This window comes from Rhea pennata, chromosome 2, assembly GCF_028389875.1.
Source record: "Rhea pennata isolate bPtePen1 chromosome 2, bPtePen1.pri, whole genome shotgun sequence".
In the NCBI taxonomy this organism is placed as follows: Eukaryota; Metazoa; Chordata; class Aves; order Rheiformes; family Rheidae; genus Rhea; species Rhea pennata.
In genome coordinates, this window is record NC_084664.1 from 90485279 (window position 1) to 90504598 (window position 19320).

The following is a 19320-nucleotide window of genomic DNA, read 5'->3' on the forward strand; positions in this document are numbered from 1 at the left end:
ACTCATACAGAGCTTTTCAAGACACCGAATAGATCACAGCTACCTAGTAGTTATGGCAGAGGAGAAAATTTGCAGCAATTACAAAGCCAGATGTCACAAAGCCAAGATCATACCCGTGAGGGCTGCCTAGCTGCGTCGGGACTTAGCCAGGTCTCACTTTTGAAATGCGAAGATCCATACTCTTTTGATTGTGTCATAGAGAAAACTTCACATTACTAATAGTGTTGACAATTCTGGAACTAGAAGAAATATTTTTGGCAGAGCTCTTATAAAAAAAATACCTCTGACAAAGCATCTCCCCTTGAGCAAGAAAATCCTCTCCAAAGAGAAGCATTAGCTTGCTATCATGCCTAATGCTGCCTCAAAAAGTATTTGCCCCACTGAGCTTTACCCATCAAACATCACTGGACTGTGCACGGCATTTCCCTATATATTTGCTTTGCCCAGTGAGCGTCTGCAATGGAGGCACCACGTAGCTCCAGTGCTTATTTTTAATAAACACATTGTGTTTCCAAGGCTTGTGAAAAGCAAAGCTACGGTGCTTTTCTGTGGGTGCCCATGGTCGTTCCTTATCCGCAGGGATGAGGAGAGCTTTAGCTCTCTTCCACCAGCATGGTGTCTTGGGCAGAGGTGTCACCAACACCAGTGTAATGGCCTGCAGGCAACTCCAGTCCCCGCTACTCCCTCCTGCCCCTGCAGCAAACTTGGCATCATGCTGAGGTCAGCAAACTTGGACAGCACTGCTGCGGTCCCAGGGAACAGGCTGGAACCAGAAGAACATGTCTCTGGCCAACACCAGAGAAACGGCGCCCTCTCCTCTCCTACTCCCTTCCCTTCCCATCCATTTCCCTATCGCCTCTCTTGAGCTGCCCTTGCCGCTTGTAGGTGGCTCGGTGAGGCGATTCAGCTCACTGGTGCAGCACAAATCCAACACAGCCAAGAACATCTGCTTAGTTGACTGCTGAGCTCAGTGAAGAGCAGGGTTGGGCTCAGGAAAGCAACAGAATGAGCAGGGAGAGGGTGATGTCCCCTTCTCCCCTTCCAGCAACAGCAAGCCCTCCATCAGTTGCAATCTGTGGTGCTTGTTTCCTAGTTCCTCTTGGGGATGCCTGCCTGCAAGCTGGGCATTGGCAGGACACCCTGGTCACTGATGTAGCAGATGGGGCCGCCGGGGGCCAGGGGGCCAGCAGAGACGTGTACGTGCAAAGCACAAGTCGAGGATGGTGTTGGGATTTGCATACCAAAGCATCTGGTTTAGTCCCCTGTCCCCTGTTTGCGTCTCCGTCTGAGTGTTTTTGACTGGGACTAAATCAGAATTGAGAATTGGAGCGTTTTATCTTTGAGGCAGGACAACCTAGTAACGTAAACAAATTACCTGCCAAAGCTCCAGCCATCTCTGCTCTTTTCCATGAGAAGGAAACCCCTTTGCAGATGCTCTTGTTACTTGTTCTGCAATCCAGCTAAGCAAACCAGGCTAAGTATAGAGTCCTATTCCTAAACGTCTGATGGCCCCCTGCACCTTGTGGGCGGCAGCTCCTCCACCCGCACCTCTGATGAATAGCGGGCAGGGCCTGCCTTAAAGCCTGCCTCTTGCTCGCCCTGGTCGCTGACCTCCTTCCTATTGTTTTCCAGGAATATCTTCCAGGCTCCCGGAAATCATGTCAATAGGATCACATTCATTCTCTCCAGGAGGTCCTAATGGGATTATTAGGAGCCAATCCTTTGCTGGCTTCAGCGGCCTTCAAGAAAGACGCTCCAGGCAAGTACTATGCGCTTTAAGGGGAATTTCTGAATATGGCGCTAAAGGAGCCATAGAGTTTAGAGGGTGGAGGCGGAAAAGAGGGAAGGGAGAAGTATCTTTTTTTTTGACTTGCAGAAAAACAGTGTTGTAGGCTAAAATATCTCTGTATAAGCAAGCTGCTGCCCAAGAGCCTATTTGTCTTCTCCCTCCACCCCCACCCCTTAATGCAGGACTTCCTCCCATGCCTCAGACTTGTGAGAGAAATTTAAGAGAGTTATTTTAATTTACTAACTTGTGTGGCAATCTTCTCAACATGAGAAACGTGCAGAAACGGAACACGCTTCCCACCATCCCCAATTTATGGCCAGCGCTACCTGAAAGGGAGCTTGCTCCTTGCTACCTTGCTGTGAATACAAAGCCACTCCGCTTACTGGTTTTGGATGACAGCTGTTCGCAGCAGATCTGCTCACAGCAGAGCAACCACAGAGTCACCTACATACAGCATGACTGCTCATGTTTGCTGTACAGAGTTACCCAAGGCCCGTGCCTGAGACCAGTGAAGCACAGTGCTGTCGTCCATGCAAACACTTAGCCGAGCCACCGTCTTTCTTAGAAGCGTCCCCAGTCTTTACACTTTGGATCCCCTTTGCTTTTAGGGCCTGGCTGTAGCTCAGCCCTTCTACTGCTGTGGCCGAGCAATGTGAGACAGGACAGGCATGATATAACAGAAATGTCTGATGAGCCTCAGACTTAAGTTTCCAGACCAGCATTTGCATCTCAGCAGGGCAACTGGCACATCAAAAGCTGATGGTGTCCATCTCAGACTGCTTAGACCGCTTAACCTGTAAACAAATGCAGGCCTTTAACAGGCAGGCACATAAGCAGATCCTTTTCTGCCAGCAGGGATAACATCAGGAAGATTTCCTTAAACTGTGCTCCTTTGAGATTGCTCTGATTTATAGGAGTTTCCTCCTCTTTAATGTTCCTTTTGCAGGTGCAACTCTTTTATTGAAAATTCCTCTGCACTCAAGAAGCCCCAAGCAAAGGTGAAGAAAATGCATAATTTGGGCCATAAGAACAGCACCACATCTAAAGATCCCCAGCCTAAAAGGATGGAAGAAGTCTACAGAGCCTTAAAGAATGGCCTGGAGTAAGAGCCTTTATCATGCTGGTTGATTCAAGCTTTCTTTGACATTTTAGAGCCTAAAGCAACCTATCACCAGGGTAGGGATCCTTAATTTCAGGAAAGGAAAATAGAGGAAAAGAGAGCCTGGATTGTAAAATTTACAATCTGAAATATTTGTACAGAAAACAGAAATATTTGGGGGGTGTGGGGGAATTCTAATTCTGCTCAAATGGATAGCAAAGCTCCCAAAGGCTGGGATTTCACCATTAGATTTTTCTCTGAATTTCTTTGAGTCATATCAGAGGCTCATACATATCACATATAAGATAACGTCCCAGAAGATAACAGCAATTGGAAGTCATCAGCCCATAAACTAAGGAGCAGATTAGCTTACTCGAAACTGGTTGTTCAGTGTAAAGAAAACACTGAGCTGTTATATGCAGCTAAAGAAGTGGCTCCTATTTATTGCCTAAAAGGCAGCAGGGAGCTGTTTTGAGGACAGATCAGTGTAAATGAGTTTTTGTTGGAAAGCACATCCAGGGAGGAAAGCCATTTGTTGCACAGATTTTCTTTCCCAATGGCCAGCTACCGGCTCGGTTATGTACCGCAGAGTTCCCAAGTCCCCTTCTGGTTTGTGTTTACAGCGAGTATCTGGAAGTTCACCAGACAGAGCTGGATAAGTTGACTACTCAGCTGAAAGACATGAAAAGAAACTCACGCCTGGTACGTGTTATGCTCTTACTTGTACCACAACTCTCCACAGGTACTGGAGCAGCCGCCAGTGGGAAAGGGGTACAGGGGGTTTGCATAGATGCAGCTCTTTCCGCTTAGCTGCATAGTCTCCAGCCATGATACTGTTTTAGATTTCCATTCACTTAAAAATTACATTCTCACAATGCTCTGCTGCCATTATGTTGGAAAATTAACCACAGTTTCATCTTCTCTGTTGCAGGGAGTCCTGTATGATTTAGATAAGGTATGTTACCCTCTTTGGCACTGTTTTTGCAAGGAAATGTTAAATTAATATCTGCAGGGTGTATGTAGCTGGCACAGGAAATCTCTCTGAACCTGGCCTATTAATTGTCTGACACCTCTTAGGGAGAAGTTGACCTGACGATTGCACCAAGCTAAATGGTGCCTTCTCTTTCCTAGGGGTTATTCCCCACTATTCACCTCACACCAGCTCTGATACCCACCAGACTCCTCTGCAAGCCAGTCCTGCTCGCTGACCCAACAGAAAGCTAATCTAAGCCATCCCATGCCCCAGATAGTTTTTTGTTCCTCAGGGTTTATTGAGTTAAACTGGCACCACCAAGGGCACAAAGCAGGAAGCAGATCCGTGCTGACGGAGCAGGGGAGGCAGAGGAGCAGCGAGACCTCCTATTTCGGCCAGCTGCAAGCTCTTAAATGGGTCTGTGCAACCTGGCCTGGCAAGCTCCAAAGAGGTGGATGGCTGTAGAAGCAGAAGCGAGCCTTGAGGGCTGAGTCAAGAGCTCGCAGAGGGCTAAAGAAGCAGCTTCTTCTGTTGGGTTGCACACCTCCAAATTAGGCTTACGGCAGAATTTCTGAGGAGTTCAGGGAGGAACTGCCTTGCTGTTATCTGGGGCTGTCAGGGCTTTATAATCCAGACATTCACAGAGGGAAGAGGGACAAACTAAGGAATGGAGTGAATTCAGCTGGAAGTGGACTTGCGAGCAGCTCTGAGGTCTAAGCTATGCTGTCCTTGCTCATCCCTGCTCCTGCCAGTCTTGGGGAAGAACAAGCTGGAAAATTGAAAATATTTTTCCCCTGCAGGAAATCTTGGATAAAACAAAAGAAAAGCTTTCAGACAAATGTTTTTTGAACAAGCTTAGCTTTTTTCATCAACATGCCAAACTTATTTTTGTTTTCAAAGCAGTTTACTAAGGAAAAAATGGATGTTGAAATGCAAAACATGATGAATTTCAATACAGGTTTCCATAGTACTGAAGATACTGTATTTTGACCTAAAAATCCTCAGATTTCTATTTTTTTCCTGAATTGAAAAAAAGAAAAAGAAAAAAGAAAAGAAAGGAGGGGGGATTTATATCAAAGAAGGCTATGCCAACTGTGTTAGAAAGCATTTGTTCTGTTTGTTTAAAATATATATTGGGTGAAGACATCAGTAGTGAGCTCCATTTCCACCAGCAGATTAATTGTAGGAAGGTGAAACAGCTGATTCTAGATTCATGGACAATGAATCAAGACTCACGGGGGACCTGAAGATGTGAGAGCAGCTCATGTGGAGATGTCTTACTGATTTATTTAAACGTGCCTCACCCCCCACCTCTCTGTTTCCTTCAGCAAATCAAAGCAGTCGAAAGATACATGAGAAGGCTGGAGTTCCACATTAGCAAGGTAATGAACAGTCCTATCATCTTTCTTCTCCATCTGCTCTTACGTTATTAGGGAAACAAACCCTTGGCCTACCACTACCCCTCCACTCCAGGGAGATCTCCTCCACTAAGCCTCTCCCAGAGTCAGTGTTTTTACGCTAACGGCCTGCTGGGCAGAGAAGACAAAGATGGGCTTTCAAAGCGGGCTGCAACCTCTGAGGTCCAGCCGTTCTCCATGCCCAGAGACGCTCCCACATGTTTCTCTGGGGGGGGGGGAGGGGAATCTACTTCATAGCATGTTTATTTTTGAGCTATAGGTAGAAAGAGAGTTACATCTGAAAGCAATTTAATTCTGCAGTCATCTCCACTGTACAGCACAGTTAGATTGGAAGTATTCCTGGATTTCACTGCTAACAGTTTTGCTGTATGATTTGGGGTCCGCATCCACTTGATTACGTTGGTGAGAATCAGTCTGCCAGATTCAGTAGAGGTGACTGTGATTTATATTAATCCATTTCAGAGCTGGACAAAAGCCATGGTATGTATTCTCCTAGTTATAAACGTATCTGCCAGTGATTAGTTACTTTTCTGAGCCTGACAAAAGAATGAATTATCTCTGATGGATGAGATGTCTTCTGAGAGCCGTTTGAAAAGCATTCATACAGCTTGTAGTGCTCCAATTATGACAACCCATCCAAACCCTTTAATTTCAGTCTTCTTCTACTTGGGGAGCTAGGAAAAAAAAACAACAAAAAAAAAAAAAAAACAAAAAAAAACGTTAAGCAAAAGGTTGAAATTTTCTCCCTCAAACCACCTTCTTTCTTGCTGGCAGCCTGAATGGCAAAATTATTGCTTAAAAGAACATTTCTATTCAAGTCCTTCCCACTCCAGCCTGCTCAGAGCTAATGATTTCTGTGTTTATAATGGGAATGAAAAGCGCCAAACGTAAGAGGTAATGCTGGTCAGTATTACTCAAGCTTCCCAAGAACATTAGTTCATTTTTTCGTAACCCACAGCAACAGATACAAAAAGAATAGAGCTGTACTGCGCTAAAGCCCTAAGGGCTTGTAAAGAAACATTTTTGTTTCAAACGACAGAGAGAGAAGACTCTTTCATCAGGAAAAAAAAAAGAAATCGCCGTGCTGAATCAGAGCCGTAGCGATGCCTTCTGCCGCGTACCTGCTGCCATTCGGTACAGGAAACAAAGCGGGGAAAACAGGATGCGCAGTAACCGGCAGCGCTTATTTACTGGGGCAGAGCAGCGTGTCCGAACCGCACTCACATGTGCGGGGGCCGGACGCGAGCACCGGGGAACGCTCCACCCTGAGCGCAAAAGTAAATACCAAGAGAAACCTATTTATAGTAGCTGTCTCTAACTTTATGGACTTGCAAGAGAAATACGACTCTGAGAAGCTTCTTTTGCAACTTCAAAATGGTGAAACGCTACCTGTTCTTCCATTACTTTCTGTTTGAACTATTTCACTTACGAGGCAGTTCCTGTTTTGATTAGAGATCCCTTAAACCAGTGACTTCAACCATTAGGAATCCAAGTTAGCCTTGTTTAAAAAGATAGCTTTGAAGCTACCAGCAAGAGCAGTCCCCTCGCAAACAGATAAGCAACGGCGCTCTCTGTTAGGGATTAAGCAGCTTTGGAAGACAGGATTGAGAACACACCTGGAGCGTCACATCAGCCTTATTTCTAATGCTTTCATCACCTTGGCTTCTTGAGTCATGCCTTTCTTGACTTTGTTTTGCTGCACTAGGAATACTACTGTGAAAATCCACTGTTGAACCACCAGCACAGTGGTGCACAGAATGATCATAAGAAAGGAGAAATGTATTTTAGATTTTAAAAAAGAAAGTATTGTTCTATCTTAGCAAGGGTGTGTTAGAAGCAGAAATAAGGAGATACCTCCTTCTATTCCTTTCCTACATCTCATGCAAGTAGCAGATACAGCTTCATTTGTATTGCTGTGGAGCCCCACCAAACAACTCAGACGGAGTAAATATATACATCCAGCGCAAAGCTTAGAAGGAAAAGAGACCAGAACAAGAGACAATTTTAAATCCAGTGCACTCTGAAGCTAGACCAAGGTGAGGGTTTTCCAAGTTTTCCAAAGTGCTCGCTGAATTTTGTGCCCTCAAGTCACACAGAGGGAATGCCAGTTCCTGGAGGATGGGCAGTGGGAATTCAAGCCTGCTCCCTGCTTCCAGTATCACCTGCTCGTCAGATACTGCAACAGTCTTGATCCAGTGCTTGGCATTAGAGCTACAGAAGACTTTGCTGGCACTGTTAAGCAGGCCACGGTCCCATTTGGCTGCGCGGCCATCACAGTTGCCTTTGAAACACCAGGGTGTTTTAGAAGCTTGCTGCATTCCTCCTATACTGTTACAATTCTACATAGCCCAAATTTGAAGCACGGGGAGGGGAGAGATGAAAGGGGGAAAGGGTAGAGAGCAGCAGTGGTTAAAGGTAGGAAGGGTGAATGGGTGAATAGCCAACAGCCTCTATTGCTGCTGTAATGAGGGTTTTTACAGAGGTTATTTTTATATTGCTTTTCTGTTTCATAGACTGTAACAGTATCACAGCTGCATTTTGCCCACCCCTCTGACAGACCTAAGAGTTTACCAATCGTTTGGCTTGGTTTCCATTTAAAGCAAATGATTTCATTATTTGTTGGTTTTGTATTGCTGGAGGTTTTTTTTTTTTTTTTTTTTTTTTTTCCCAATATGCCCTCATTGTTCCCACTAGGTGGATGAGCTTTATGAAGCCTATTGTATCCAAAGACGTCTCTGTGATGGTGCCAGCAAAATGAAGCAAGCCTTTGCGATGTCTCCTGCCAGCAAAGCGGCTCGAGAGAGTTTAACAGAAATCAATAGGAGTTACAAGGAGTACACAGAGGTACGTCTTCCTCCGTTTGCTCTTTCACCGATTGAAGTGTACTGAAACTTTGCCACCGATTCCATCCAGATAAGAGGATTAGGAATGAAAGTCAGTGAAGAGTTATTACTATTTATTTTTCCCCTTCAGACAAGTACTTAACCATTCATGAAAATGGATGATGTGAGCCCAAAGAGTTCCTTGAAATAATAATGTTTGTGTTCTACAAGACTACGGTTGTACACTGGAACTGCTGCACAAGCGCAGAAGTTCAGACATGCCCCGAACCTACGTATATTCCAACCAAGTCCTCCCCACCCCGCAGATCTCAGAATGGCAGCTTGCCTGGGATCCATGTGTGCAGAGACATCTGCTGCGTCCTAGCCAGCTTTACTTGCTCTGATCAACATTCATTTTATTAAACAGGAGGTAGCTTAAGAGTCTAATACTGTTGCAAACAACACAGTGCACAAGCTGTGTCAACCTTCTTAGACCTGAAGAAGGAACTGGAGGCAGTCCAGTACCCATCTCCCACAGCCTTTTTTCTTAATGTAGTCCACATTTCTTGACAGACAAAAAACATGCTGAGAACCAATTTGGCAGGGAGCTCCTGCTGGCACATGTCCTGGCTGGAGAGGACTGGGACAGTGAGCAGGTTACTCCCCAAGGGCCACAGCTTCCTTCTGCCAGCACAAGGATTAGAGAGCAACAGACAAAGATCACTGGATTACATTCAGCTTTGGTGCGAGCAGGCACAGCTTAGCTGCATCTTTAGGGCCAGATCTAGCTAAACAGTAAGAATGACTCTGGCATATTGATTTTACTCCAAAATATCTTTTTTCTGCATAATAAAATCTTTTCTTTCCAAATAGACCTTAAAAAACAAAAAGCAGAGGGTTTTTCTGACCTCAGTGTTCTCTCTTCCAACTCAGAACATGTGCACCATCGAAGCAGAGCTGGAAAATCTATTGGGGGAGTTCTGCATCAAGATGAAAGGTAATTGCTTTTCACTTTTCCCTTCTTCCTGCATGAAGGATAAATCTCCAAGCATGTTACCAGGAGCATCTAGACAATTATTTTAGGTGTACTTATGATATAAATTTGGGTTTTCCCTCCTTACACCCATACCCAGCAGAACAGGTCACGTAGCTAGGAACATTGAAGCTGTACAGAGAGATTTTCCGAGATGATTCTTCTCATTTTGAAGGGAGGTGAGCCAATTAGACTCCCTCAAACACTCCTCCTTATAGCCCAAGCATTTCAGTTTCAAAGGCAGCTGTATCTTCTGCCTCTGTTTCCATAACCCTTTAAGATGATAACTAGCAAATTATGTCAGTGCCTGTGGAGCCAAATCCTTTCTTAGTTTGACATCTGCTGTTTTTAAGTCCTTTACTTTTGCTGATTCTGACTATTACCATTCTTAAGTAAATTAAAAAAAAAAAAAAAAAAAAAAACTGGGAACAATTTACCATTTGAACACCTAGATAGCTCAAGGATGGAATTCATTTTTCAGTTTTATTCCTTGTGTTTACAACAGAGGATTTGGTAGGTTTGAATACAATGGAAACAGTTTTACCTGAATATACTTTTAGGCCATCTTAGTGAATCCTAGGTATTGTAAATACTGTTATCCCTTTAAGATTGAATGTCTCAAAGAAAAGACTGTGGGGTTGGTTTTCTTTGGATTCCATTATCCTCTTCAATCACTAGCATAAAAATCATGTTGTAGAACAAAATCATGATCTAAACATGCATGCACTCTATATTCACGATTCTTCACTTGAAATCTTGAGAAGAGTTCTCTTAAAAAAAATTGATATTGGACTGTTTGAGCTCACAACCCTTATACAGGGTTTTGTATCCACCTGCCCCAACAGAGGTGTGAATGGGTTGTGTCCAATGTGCAATACATGAGACATAATCTAGCTAAGATCAAATTGAAATGACTACTTTCTGATCCCCAACAAAGAAGCCAAGCACAGCAGCTGTAGTAGATTAGCTCGCTTTCCTAACTCCATGCCGCTGCACAACACCTCGTGTTTTTAAAGCCTTTGCTCTTAGCTGCTGGAAAGGCAAAGATGCGTAGGCGTAAATCAGAGTTACCAGGTGGCCTTCCAGAGAAAGGGCCACCTATTTCTATGCAGAGACCTAACGGCAAAACTGCCGCGTGGACACGCTAAAGCAAGCATGAGGCCACACCGTGCAGAAAGGAAATTGCAGCAGGTCACGTCCTAGGAGCGTTTCCTTGCTTCTTGTAAACGCAGTGCAACGCTCAGTTTGCGACAGCACAAGTTGCAGTGGATGTCACAGTATCACACATGACAAGGACAAAAAGTCCTGTCCCTTTGGCATGCCCAAATCCTCAACAGGGCTCAAGGGCCATTGGGAAGCCAGATGCTGCCCTCCACACACAAAAGCTGAGAATAAGCAGAGGACGGCTACGCTGAAATACAATTCTTGCAGCATGAAGGAGCCCCAATTAGAAAATAGCAGTTAAAGAGAAATGCCATATCATTAAGTATTCTTGAATTCAAGATTGGCACTTAAGATTGCCATCTAGATACTTTCTTAGGACTCTTCCATCCAGCCACTGTTACTGCTAAAGCTCGTGGAACAGCCCCACAGGTCATGCAGCAAGCTTCTCTCTTACGTTGTGCTGCAGCATGCCCAGCTAACTTTAGGATCTAACAGTGAAATCAAAGTACTCCTCTCCCAAAGCTGATCTTTTCCTAGTCATTCCAGTGCTAGTTATTTTTTATTTTACATCCTGTCATTTTCACTAAAAGCAAGCCAACCTACACAGTGCTGTCAGGAAGTAACAGGCCCACACTGTGTTTTTATGATTGATATTGTTAAAAAAAATCTTAATCTTTTTCCAAAATAAGGATAATAACCATGCCAGCAGGTTTAGATTATTGTTCAGTATTAGTTAGCTATTGAAATTAAACAGAGGAAATTCAGCATGGAAATTTGGAAGTCCCTGTATGGAATGTGTCTATCCTGTTATGACATATAGTGGAGCACTCCATACCCATTTGAAGCACAGGAACAAGGATGGCAAAATGCTGACCTGTTTCAAATGGGTAGAGCAAAACGATAGCCTTGAGGAGAAGAACACAGGCCCCTGGCTGGAAAGAGGGACCTGAAAACAGCTGCCATTCCCAGGCAAGCCAGACCTACCATGCACGTGATGCCAACAGGCACCACCAAGATATCAGACTCTGTGGTGCCAAACCTACAACGAGCACAAAAGCCCCAAAACACCCAGCTTCCTGCAGAGGAACAGAGTTGTAGGTACTACACACATGACCCAAGGGCCCTGACCCCTCCAGACAGTCCTGCCGATGGAGGGGTCTGCTTTACCCCTTATCTATGCTGCCTTAGCATGGCCACCTACCAGCGCTGTCCTCTTATGACCTCCCGGGAGCAACCGCCCATCCCCTCTGCATTACACTTCTACAAAGCTGGGATGTTTGAAGCAGTATGATGTTGTATATAGGGTATGCTGTATGACACTGGCTCTTGCCGCACGTTCAGTCTGCAAAGTTGAAGAGCCATTCAGTTATCCAAAAGTTGTTTCCTATAGAAGTACACAGCCCCTGTAATCAAGTCACTGCTTAGCCTCCTCTTCCTCAGGCTGAAGAGATTAAGCCAGAGCTGACCGTTGCAAGAGCTGCTTTCCAGATTTACTTCCCCTACTGCTTCTTCTGAGTCCCTTTGCCCAAACCTGCGCTGGGTCAGGCCAGACACTTCTCACAGATCTTGATCCAGGACACTACGCATGTGGTTTTGAACCACATTTCCCCTCTCATCCACAGGGCAAAGAAAAAAGGCCTTTTATTTTCCTCAGATACTTTCAGGGAGGTGTCCCAGAGGAGATCAAATTCACTTATAAAAGAATGCCTAGGGAGAGAGAAGCAGCAGTGGAGTGCTAGTAAGTTTAAATTATTTATAAACAGTAAATAAATTAGAAAGGAATTGGTAATATGAGCTCTGAGTAAAAGCCTCTTTGCTCTGCAAAGCTGCAAGATGAGTGAACTATTTCCTGATCAAAGAAATGGATTGGCAGATCACAGGGACAGGCCATGACTGGATGCAGGAATCCAGCTGATCCAACAGTTCACCTAATGAGATTAATTTAGTCCAATAAATAAAGCCAACACTAGGGTTTAGCTCACCTGTGTTGATTTTAACACATGTTTATGTTAAACACAACCTACACGTTTGGCCAAGACATTTTATAATAAAAACAGCAAGACCCACTAGAAAGAACAAAGTGATTTTTTAAACCAAAACAAACGCAATAGTTACCTAATGAAGAGATCTGCAAGTTTGTGAAAAAGGCAAGACTCTCCTGCAGAGAACGAGGACTTGGTTACTGCAAACCCATCAGCTGCACCCTGCAGGAAAGTGGCTTGCAAGGCCAGGAGAGGGACAAAAACAGACTTCACAGGGAGAGGGCTGGGAACCTCCCTGGGAGCTCTGGACAGTCACATGCAACTTCCCATTTCGTAGGCGTACCGCCAATATAGAGATAGCAGCATCACCTCCCCTCTTACAAAAATGTCAAGCAAACACATACCCTAACCAGTGCTTTGCTGCACTACTTTTCCCCTTCAGAGGGGGACTGAAAGGATATATCTCAAACCACTGATGTCAGCCAGGTTTCTTAATGCACTTTCAATAGAAAGATACTCAAATACAAGCATGATATGGAAATGCTGAAATGAAGGAGGCTCTCTCACTTGCTGCTTCTCTGTTAAGAGGTCCTGAAGAGGAGTTTTGTATTATAATTCATAAATCTGACTAGTGTTGAACAGCAAGCATTAATCAGCGGCTGCCCCACGCTGCACGATGGGAAGGTTGTTAAGCTGTCTCCAAAGCCAAATAATGTCATGAAACTTTATTTTTCTTTAATGGTTATATAGAGACTTCTAGCTGTTTTGCTGGTAGGGAACAACTGGAAAATGTAAATTCTTGAGATGCAAGAATTTGCATCTCAAGGAGGCAAAGAATTTGTGGACAGAAGAAGTTTCTAAGCTAGTCACGATCTGCAGGAGCAGGGGGTCTTGCTTTTTGAAGGCATGGGGATGGCTGTACCTGTGTTTTCTGCACTAGAATATGAAGGGGAGGGTAAGAAGTAAAGAAAAGGGTAAAAAACCCAACGCTGTCAGATGTCCTGCTGCGAGGCACTGCTGCCCCCTGCTGCCAGCCGGGCCCGGAGCCCTTCTCAATATCGTCCCTACGTCTTTCGTTCTCAGGTCTGGCCGGCTTTGCCCGTCTGTGTCCAGGAGATCAATATGAGGTATGTCTCTGATCGGTTTGTGGTTTTATTTAATAGGAAAAGAGCAAAAAGGAGGGCATATTTGCATCACTTTTTTTTGTCCAGCTATGATTAAAGCTCATTAGCATCAACACTCCAAAAAATAGCTATTATTTTCCCTGTATGTTCTGCAAAGAGCTTTCTCATTCTCTCTATACTGCCTACATCAGGTCATATGCCTGGAGACCTGGAGCAATGGATAATGGTTATTCAGAGAATTACAAGCTTTAAAAACACTTATTTTTAGCTATGTTCCAGAAGGAGGGCACGTGTCTGTCTTATTCTTGACAGGCATTTCCACTTCCGCTGAGAAAAGCATCTCCCCCCTCCTTGCCAGCATCTTTTACTGGACATGCAGGTTTTATTTCCTCATCAAATGGAGTAGCAGAAAGACACAGAATAACCATTTCTGGAGATGCAGGTGTTGCACGCTGTGCAACTGTGTCATTACCTAACATCACGGCACTGTTACAGTGGAAAACATCAAGAGCAGATTAATTAGAGATTAAAATTAAAAAAAAAAAAAAAAAAAATCAATAAACCAGATCTCTCCAGAACAAAGGCAAACCTGCAAGGGGTTTAACGTGGCTCAGTTACGGATCCCCCGCCACCCGTGCTTCCCAGCGATCTGGCTCGCGGATTCACATGCTCCCATCCTTACTCCTTTTGCGCGGTGACTGTAAGCATTTCATTAATTTTTGCCACCACCTGGCCAAACTCTCACCCCGTGTCAGGTTCCCCCACCGCTGGCGAGGCCGCTGGAGGAGGATGGCTGCCAGCTCGCCTCTCCTCCCCTGCCCGGGAGGCAGCGCAGCCAGGAAGCAGCGCGTGTTACGGGGGAGGAAAAGAGAACATTAGTTCCTGCTGCCCCTCCTCTTCTCCCCCTCACTGCCACTTTCCCTGTAAAGAGAATTAAAACTCCTGCAGCTTCTTTCTTATGAGTCATCTAGTTAGCTGTAGATGAAAGCTGGGGCAAGGCGTGCGATTAGGAGAGCTCGAGGGCAGAGATCCTGCAGGACAGATTTCTCTGCTGGCTCTCTAGGAGGTAGAAGGGCGGCATCTGCCACTAGTTCTTCCAACCCGTTCCCCAATGCCGTTTCTGGTATTCGCGTATTGAGAATGCAGGTTTGTCAAGACCAAAAAAGGGCTTTTCTTTCTCAGATTTTTATGCGTTATGGTCGCCAGCGATGGAAACTAAAAGGCAAAATAGAGGTGAATGGTAAGCAAAGCTGGGATGGAGAAGAAATGGTATTCCTCCCACTCATCGTTGGACTGATCTCCATCAAGGTACGCACGCTAACTCCTTTGCTTGCAAGCAAGGCAGGCATCAAGAGGCTGCCTTTTGGTGCACCATTCATCCTCAGCACCCCCAGAGAAGCAGGTCATCACACTCTTTGGAAATGCTTATGAGGGCTCGTTTCCAACACACCTACTAGGACCGAGTGCTAAAATATTACCCAGTCTTCAATGCTACAAGGCTGTAAGCAGCTTGGGAGCCCTGTGGGAGGGCCTGGCCTATCTTTCCCCAGAGAGGGCCTTAGCCTAACACAACCTTCAGCCAACATCACTCTTCGTGACTGGTGTGTTTTGCACCAAAGTAAGAGAGAGCTAGAAACCTGTTTGCTAACAATACTAAGGCAAAAGCAAAAAACAACACAAAAAACAAAATACTCATTAGGAATGAGTCTGTTGTTACTGCTCAGATAAGAGAATAGTATCTGTTAAGCTGAAGAAATACAGAGGTCTATCATTTGAATGCATCTGAGAGCCAGCTAGGCATAAACTGGAATAGTCCAGAGATCCAGCAGAGCTCCACCAATGCTGCTAACTTTTCACTCGTGAGACAGGAGCCTGCAAAAAAGTTGCTGCGAGTCTTTTGCATCTTTTTAGAGCACAGCAATTCTCAAAATTTCTTAACACATCTGGCCTCTTCCACCCTCTGATTCCTGCCCTGTCCCAAAGTTAAAGAACCACTCATGCAACTCTGAGTAGTCAGCAGCAACTTCTCCTTGCCAGCACCGCTCCATTTCCTCAGGCCTCTTCACACAGCTTGCTCCTGGTTGAAAGCCATGTGTTTTCCTGCTAATGTTCTTCCAATCCAAAGATACCTGTTCCCTGACTCCCATCTGAAAATTACCACTGATTATATGCCACACATCCCTGTTTAGGCAGTTTAAACAAGGGAGTGTCTCAAGGGAAACATCCCACTTAAACACTGCAAAGTCCTCACACACAGACAGACACACACACACACACACATATATTTTATATATATATATATATACATACACACACACACGTATATATATTCACACACAAAGAGCAAGTGATATCAAAACCACTAACAAAATAACTTGGAGTATATAAAACAGTAAGTTTTCATAGAAAGTCAAGTTGTGACACAGGGCGAGTTGCTCTCCTGAACTTAGTAAGATGGCTGATAAGGTAGAAGGTCAGAAAAGACCCCTTTCTTTTAGTGAGAGTTACAAATATATTAAGGTTATTGTGTATATGCTCACCCTCTATAGACCCTCTACAAACACTTCCACTTAAAAGATCCAAGCATTGACTTTCAAGCAAATAGTCAAGTGTGTTTGTATATAGGAGCTGCATACCTAATTGTCCCTCTGGATTTTCAGATGAATATATGCATCTGTTTGGATAGTCATTTGTTCTACTTCTATTATAAAAACACATACGCAGGTGGTTTTTCATCAGTAGATCTGCAGAACTCAAAGGCCATTGCAGATACAGTTGGATGAGTTCAGAATTACGTGTGAAAAGCCCATAGAAGAGAGCTCCCTTGAGAGGTACTAAGTGACAAACTACATCAATACCCCAAGATGAAAATCATCAGTGGCTGAGAGTATTAGAGGAAGAAACATCAAATACGCTCTCTCTGTTCTTACTCTTCTCTTGAGGTCTGCTTATGGTCACTGCAGAAGACCAAATACAAGGCTTGATAGACCCTTGGTCTGAGGCAGTACAGTTGTTCTCTTCTGACACTCATAAGAACACAAGGAAAATGTAGAAATTATGCCTACATTTTATAAGCACAATTATATGCAATTATGCATTTATTTTTAAAAAAGCTGTACTTTCTCTTAGCTGAGATGCAACAGACACAATCGTATTTTGAAGCCTTTCAGCTGAGGGTCCAGGCAAGAAAATCAAAACCATATACTCATAACTAAGAGCTACAGTACCTTGTGTGGTGTTCTAGATAGTCCATTCTTTTCTCTTCCAGGTCACAGAAGTTAAAGGACTTGCTACTCACATCCTTGTGGGAAGCGTTACTTGTGAAACAAAAGACCTGTTTGCAGCTCGGCCTCAGGTGGTTGCAGTAGACATTAACGACCTTGGCACAATAAAGCTGAACCTTGAAATCACCTGGTAGTAAGTAAAAGGGGCTGGTTGGTCATTGAATCAAGGGCTTGTAGAAAAAGCTTTAATGAACAGAAAAAAAGTCCCTAGGGACTCTTCTTTACTTTCTGTTTTTTTCCCCCTGGTCAGGCAGATGGGGAAGGAATTGTAGCCTGACTTTGTGGGACTGGGGATGGTTCATGCTTTGCTGTAAGCTCCCTGTACTATCTGTGGCAGATTTGTTTGTGTCTAGTTTCTTCAGCTGCTACAATCAGGATAGTGAACAATTATGTTATAAGGTGTATGAAATAGATAGTGATGAGAGGTCATGTAATTGCCTAAAATATATGCTTCCTCCTTAAACTCAAAAAAGGAATAAGATTGAGCCCTCGTGTTTTCATTAAAGTTTTTAATATTGGTGTAAAATTCAGTAGAGATGCTTTAGATTTACACTGGAATAGCTCATCTGGATTTAAAAGTTAGCTTTTATGGGCTTGATAAGCGGCTTCAGGATGATGGGAAATCTCTTAGCATTGCGTGTTTGCGGCAATAAGCTCAGGCTGATAGTGTTAGGATTCTTGCCCAGTTCCCACAGTTCTTTAATGAAGTAAGTGTCATTCCTTAAAGAAGTGTTGGACCTTGTAACTTCTACAGTTGTTTGTCATTTCTTATCGTGCAATAAAAGTGAATCCAGCAGTAACAGCTACTGGTTTGCTTTATAATACAACATCTTTAGTAATTGTAGAGCACCTTTCTCATTATTCTGTACGACAGGTGTCAGATCAAATACAAGAATATTTTTTCATGTGTTAAGAGTTGCATCAGACTATGTTACATAAATGATTTCCTAGAGAACACTTTTATCAAAACCAAAAACACACTTCTGAGCATATTGTCTAATTCACGACGCTTTCTTTTAAACGCTTCAGTAAAAGAACCGCTACCTCCTATTTTTGATGTGCTAATAAAATGCCTTTTCAAAAATCTTTTTTATGGACCTGAAATTCCTTTTAATTCAGCCTAACAACTCTTTTCCTGCTTATGTGTCTGTAGCCCATTTGACGTTGAAGACTTGACCCCCTCCACAGGAAACGTGAGCAAGGCATCTGCTCTCCAAAGACGAATGTCCATGTACAGCCAAGGCACTCCAGAAACGCCAACCTTCAAGGACCACTCATTCTTTGTAAGCTCTGTTCAGCTTTGTGTTTTTGTAGTGAGAAACCCTAGTGCCACTCAAACACAGCAAACACTTCACTGCTTTACGTGTATAAGCTTTTCTCCCTGGTTTCAGCAGGATACCCTTGAAAATACTTATAAAATAAGTGTATCACTAGCTGTTAATCCTGAAAGAAGGTGACAACGAGCTGTATCACCAATTATTGCATACTTACAGTTCTTGCTTGATTGCCGTAATGCTTGCATAATCTTTATAAAATATGTGTTCATTTTATAACAGCAGTAAAAATAATGGTGCTATAATGGTTTTTTAATCTATCCCATGGTAACATTTGCCCTTGCAGTGAAGATACTCAGAAGGTGCTCTTACATTTTGCATGAATCAGATTCTGAAGGCTTAATCAGGACTGTGTATTGAGCTGAATAGGTCTTCTGCACAGATAAGAATTTTACCTACAAGTGCTGCATCTCATGCCAGTCATTTAAGAACTTTAATATAAAGCATCCAATTAACTTGCCCTTCCTCACACCCCATCTGCTGTCATTCCTGAAGAAATGGCTGCATCCTCTGCAAGAAAGGCCAAAGCTGTCAATCTTAGATGCTCTGCAAGACACTTTCTTTGACAAGCTTCGGCGCAGTCGCTCTTTCAGTGACCTGCCATCGCTCAGGCTAAGCCCAAAAGCAGGGCTAGAGCTATATGTGAGTCCTGGTCTTCGTTTGGTGAAGGAGTCTATCAGTTCCTATGCATATGCTTTTCCATGCATACTTCATGTGTTGTCCTCTATTGCAACTCACTTATTTTGCTGATAGATTAAAGGAGAGAAGATGACTGTGAGCCCATACTGCTCACACTAAAGCAAGGTTCCTCTTCCCTTCTACAGGGATTTTGATCAGAAGCCAACTATCTGTGAGTAAAGAGCAGGACAGGAATATAAGCCAACACAGTATTTGTAAAAATTGGCCTGCTGCGCTGACTGATGTTCTACATTTGCCCAGTAATGAGACTTTCAGTGGTAAAAGAAAGGCTAAAAGCATACTCATTCCAGAGAAAAAAGGAATGAACCTTTGAACATAGTTATGAGCAGGGAAAAAAAGCTGCTAATAGTGCTGTGAAAAAAGATGCATGTTTTGGACACTTTAACCTTATGAACCTTGCCAAGGTATGAATGCCTACTGTTCTTTCCAACAAATTGTCAGCAAAATAGTAGTTGCCTTTCATCTGTGCTGTGTGTTTGCATGAGTGTGCCACATAGCAAAGGCTAAAAGCTACTTCAGAACACAGCAGTGTGAAATTGCAGGCTTTGATGTACTAGCTTCTGGCTCCAGATAGAGTCTGATATTTCCCATCTTTATTG

The 19320-nt window shown here is 43.7% G+C and overlaps 1 protein-coding gene across 1 annotated transcript in view; it reads left to right on the forward strand.

Annotated features, from left to right (window-relative positions):
* Positions 1-19320, forward strand: part of RIPOR2 (RHO family interacting cell polarization regulator 2) — a 57326-nt gene that overhangs the window by 18696 nt on the left and 19310 nt on the right. The window contains exons 2-12 of the mRNA XM_062568027.1: positions 1633-1759; positions 2736-2891; positions 3512-3590; positions 3820-3843; positions 5190-5243; positions 7974-8123; positions 9035-9098; positions 13364-13407; positions 14587-14712; positions 16673-16821; positions 17842-17971. Of these exons, the coding sequence (XP_062424011.1) occupies positions 1659-1759; positions 2736-2891; positions 3512-3590; positions 3820-3843; positions 5190-5243; positions 7974-8123; positions 9035-9098; positions 13364-13407; positions 14587-14712; positions 16673-16821; positions 17842-17971 (1077 nt within the window). The 5' untranslated portion in view covers positions 1633-1658. The remainder of the gene's footprint in view (positions 1-1632; positions 1760-2735; positions 2892-3511; positions 3591-3819; positions 3844-5189; positions 5244-7973; positions 8124-9034; positions 9099-13363; positions 13408-14586; positions 14713-16672; positions 16822-17841; positions 17972-19320) is intronic.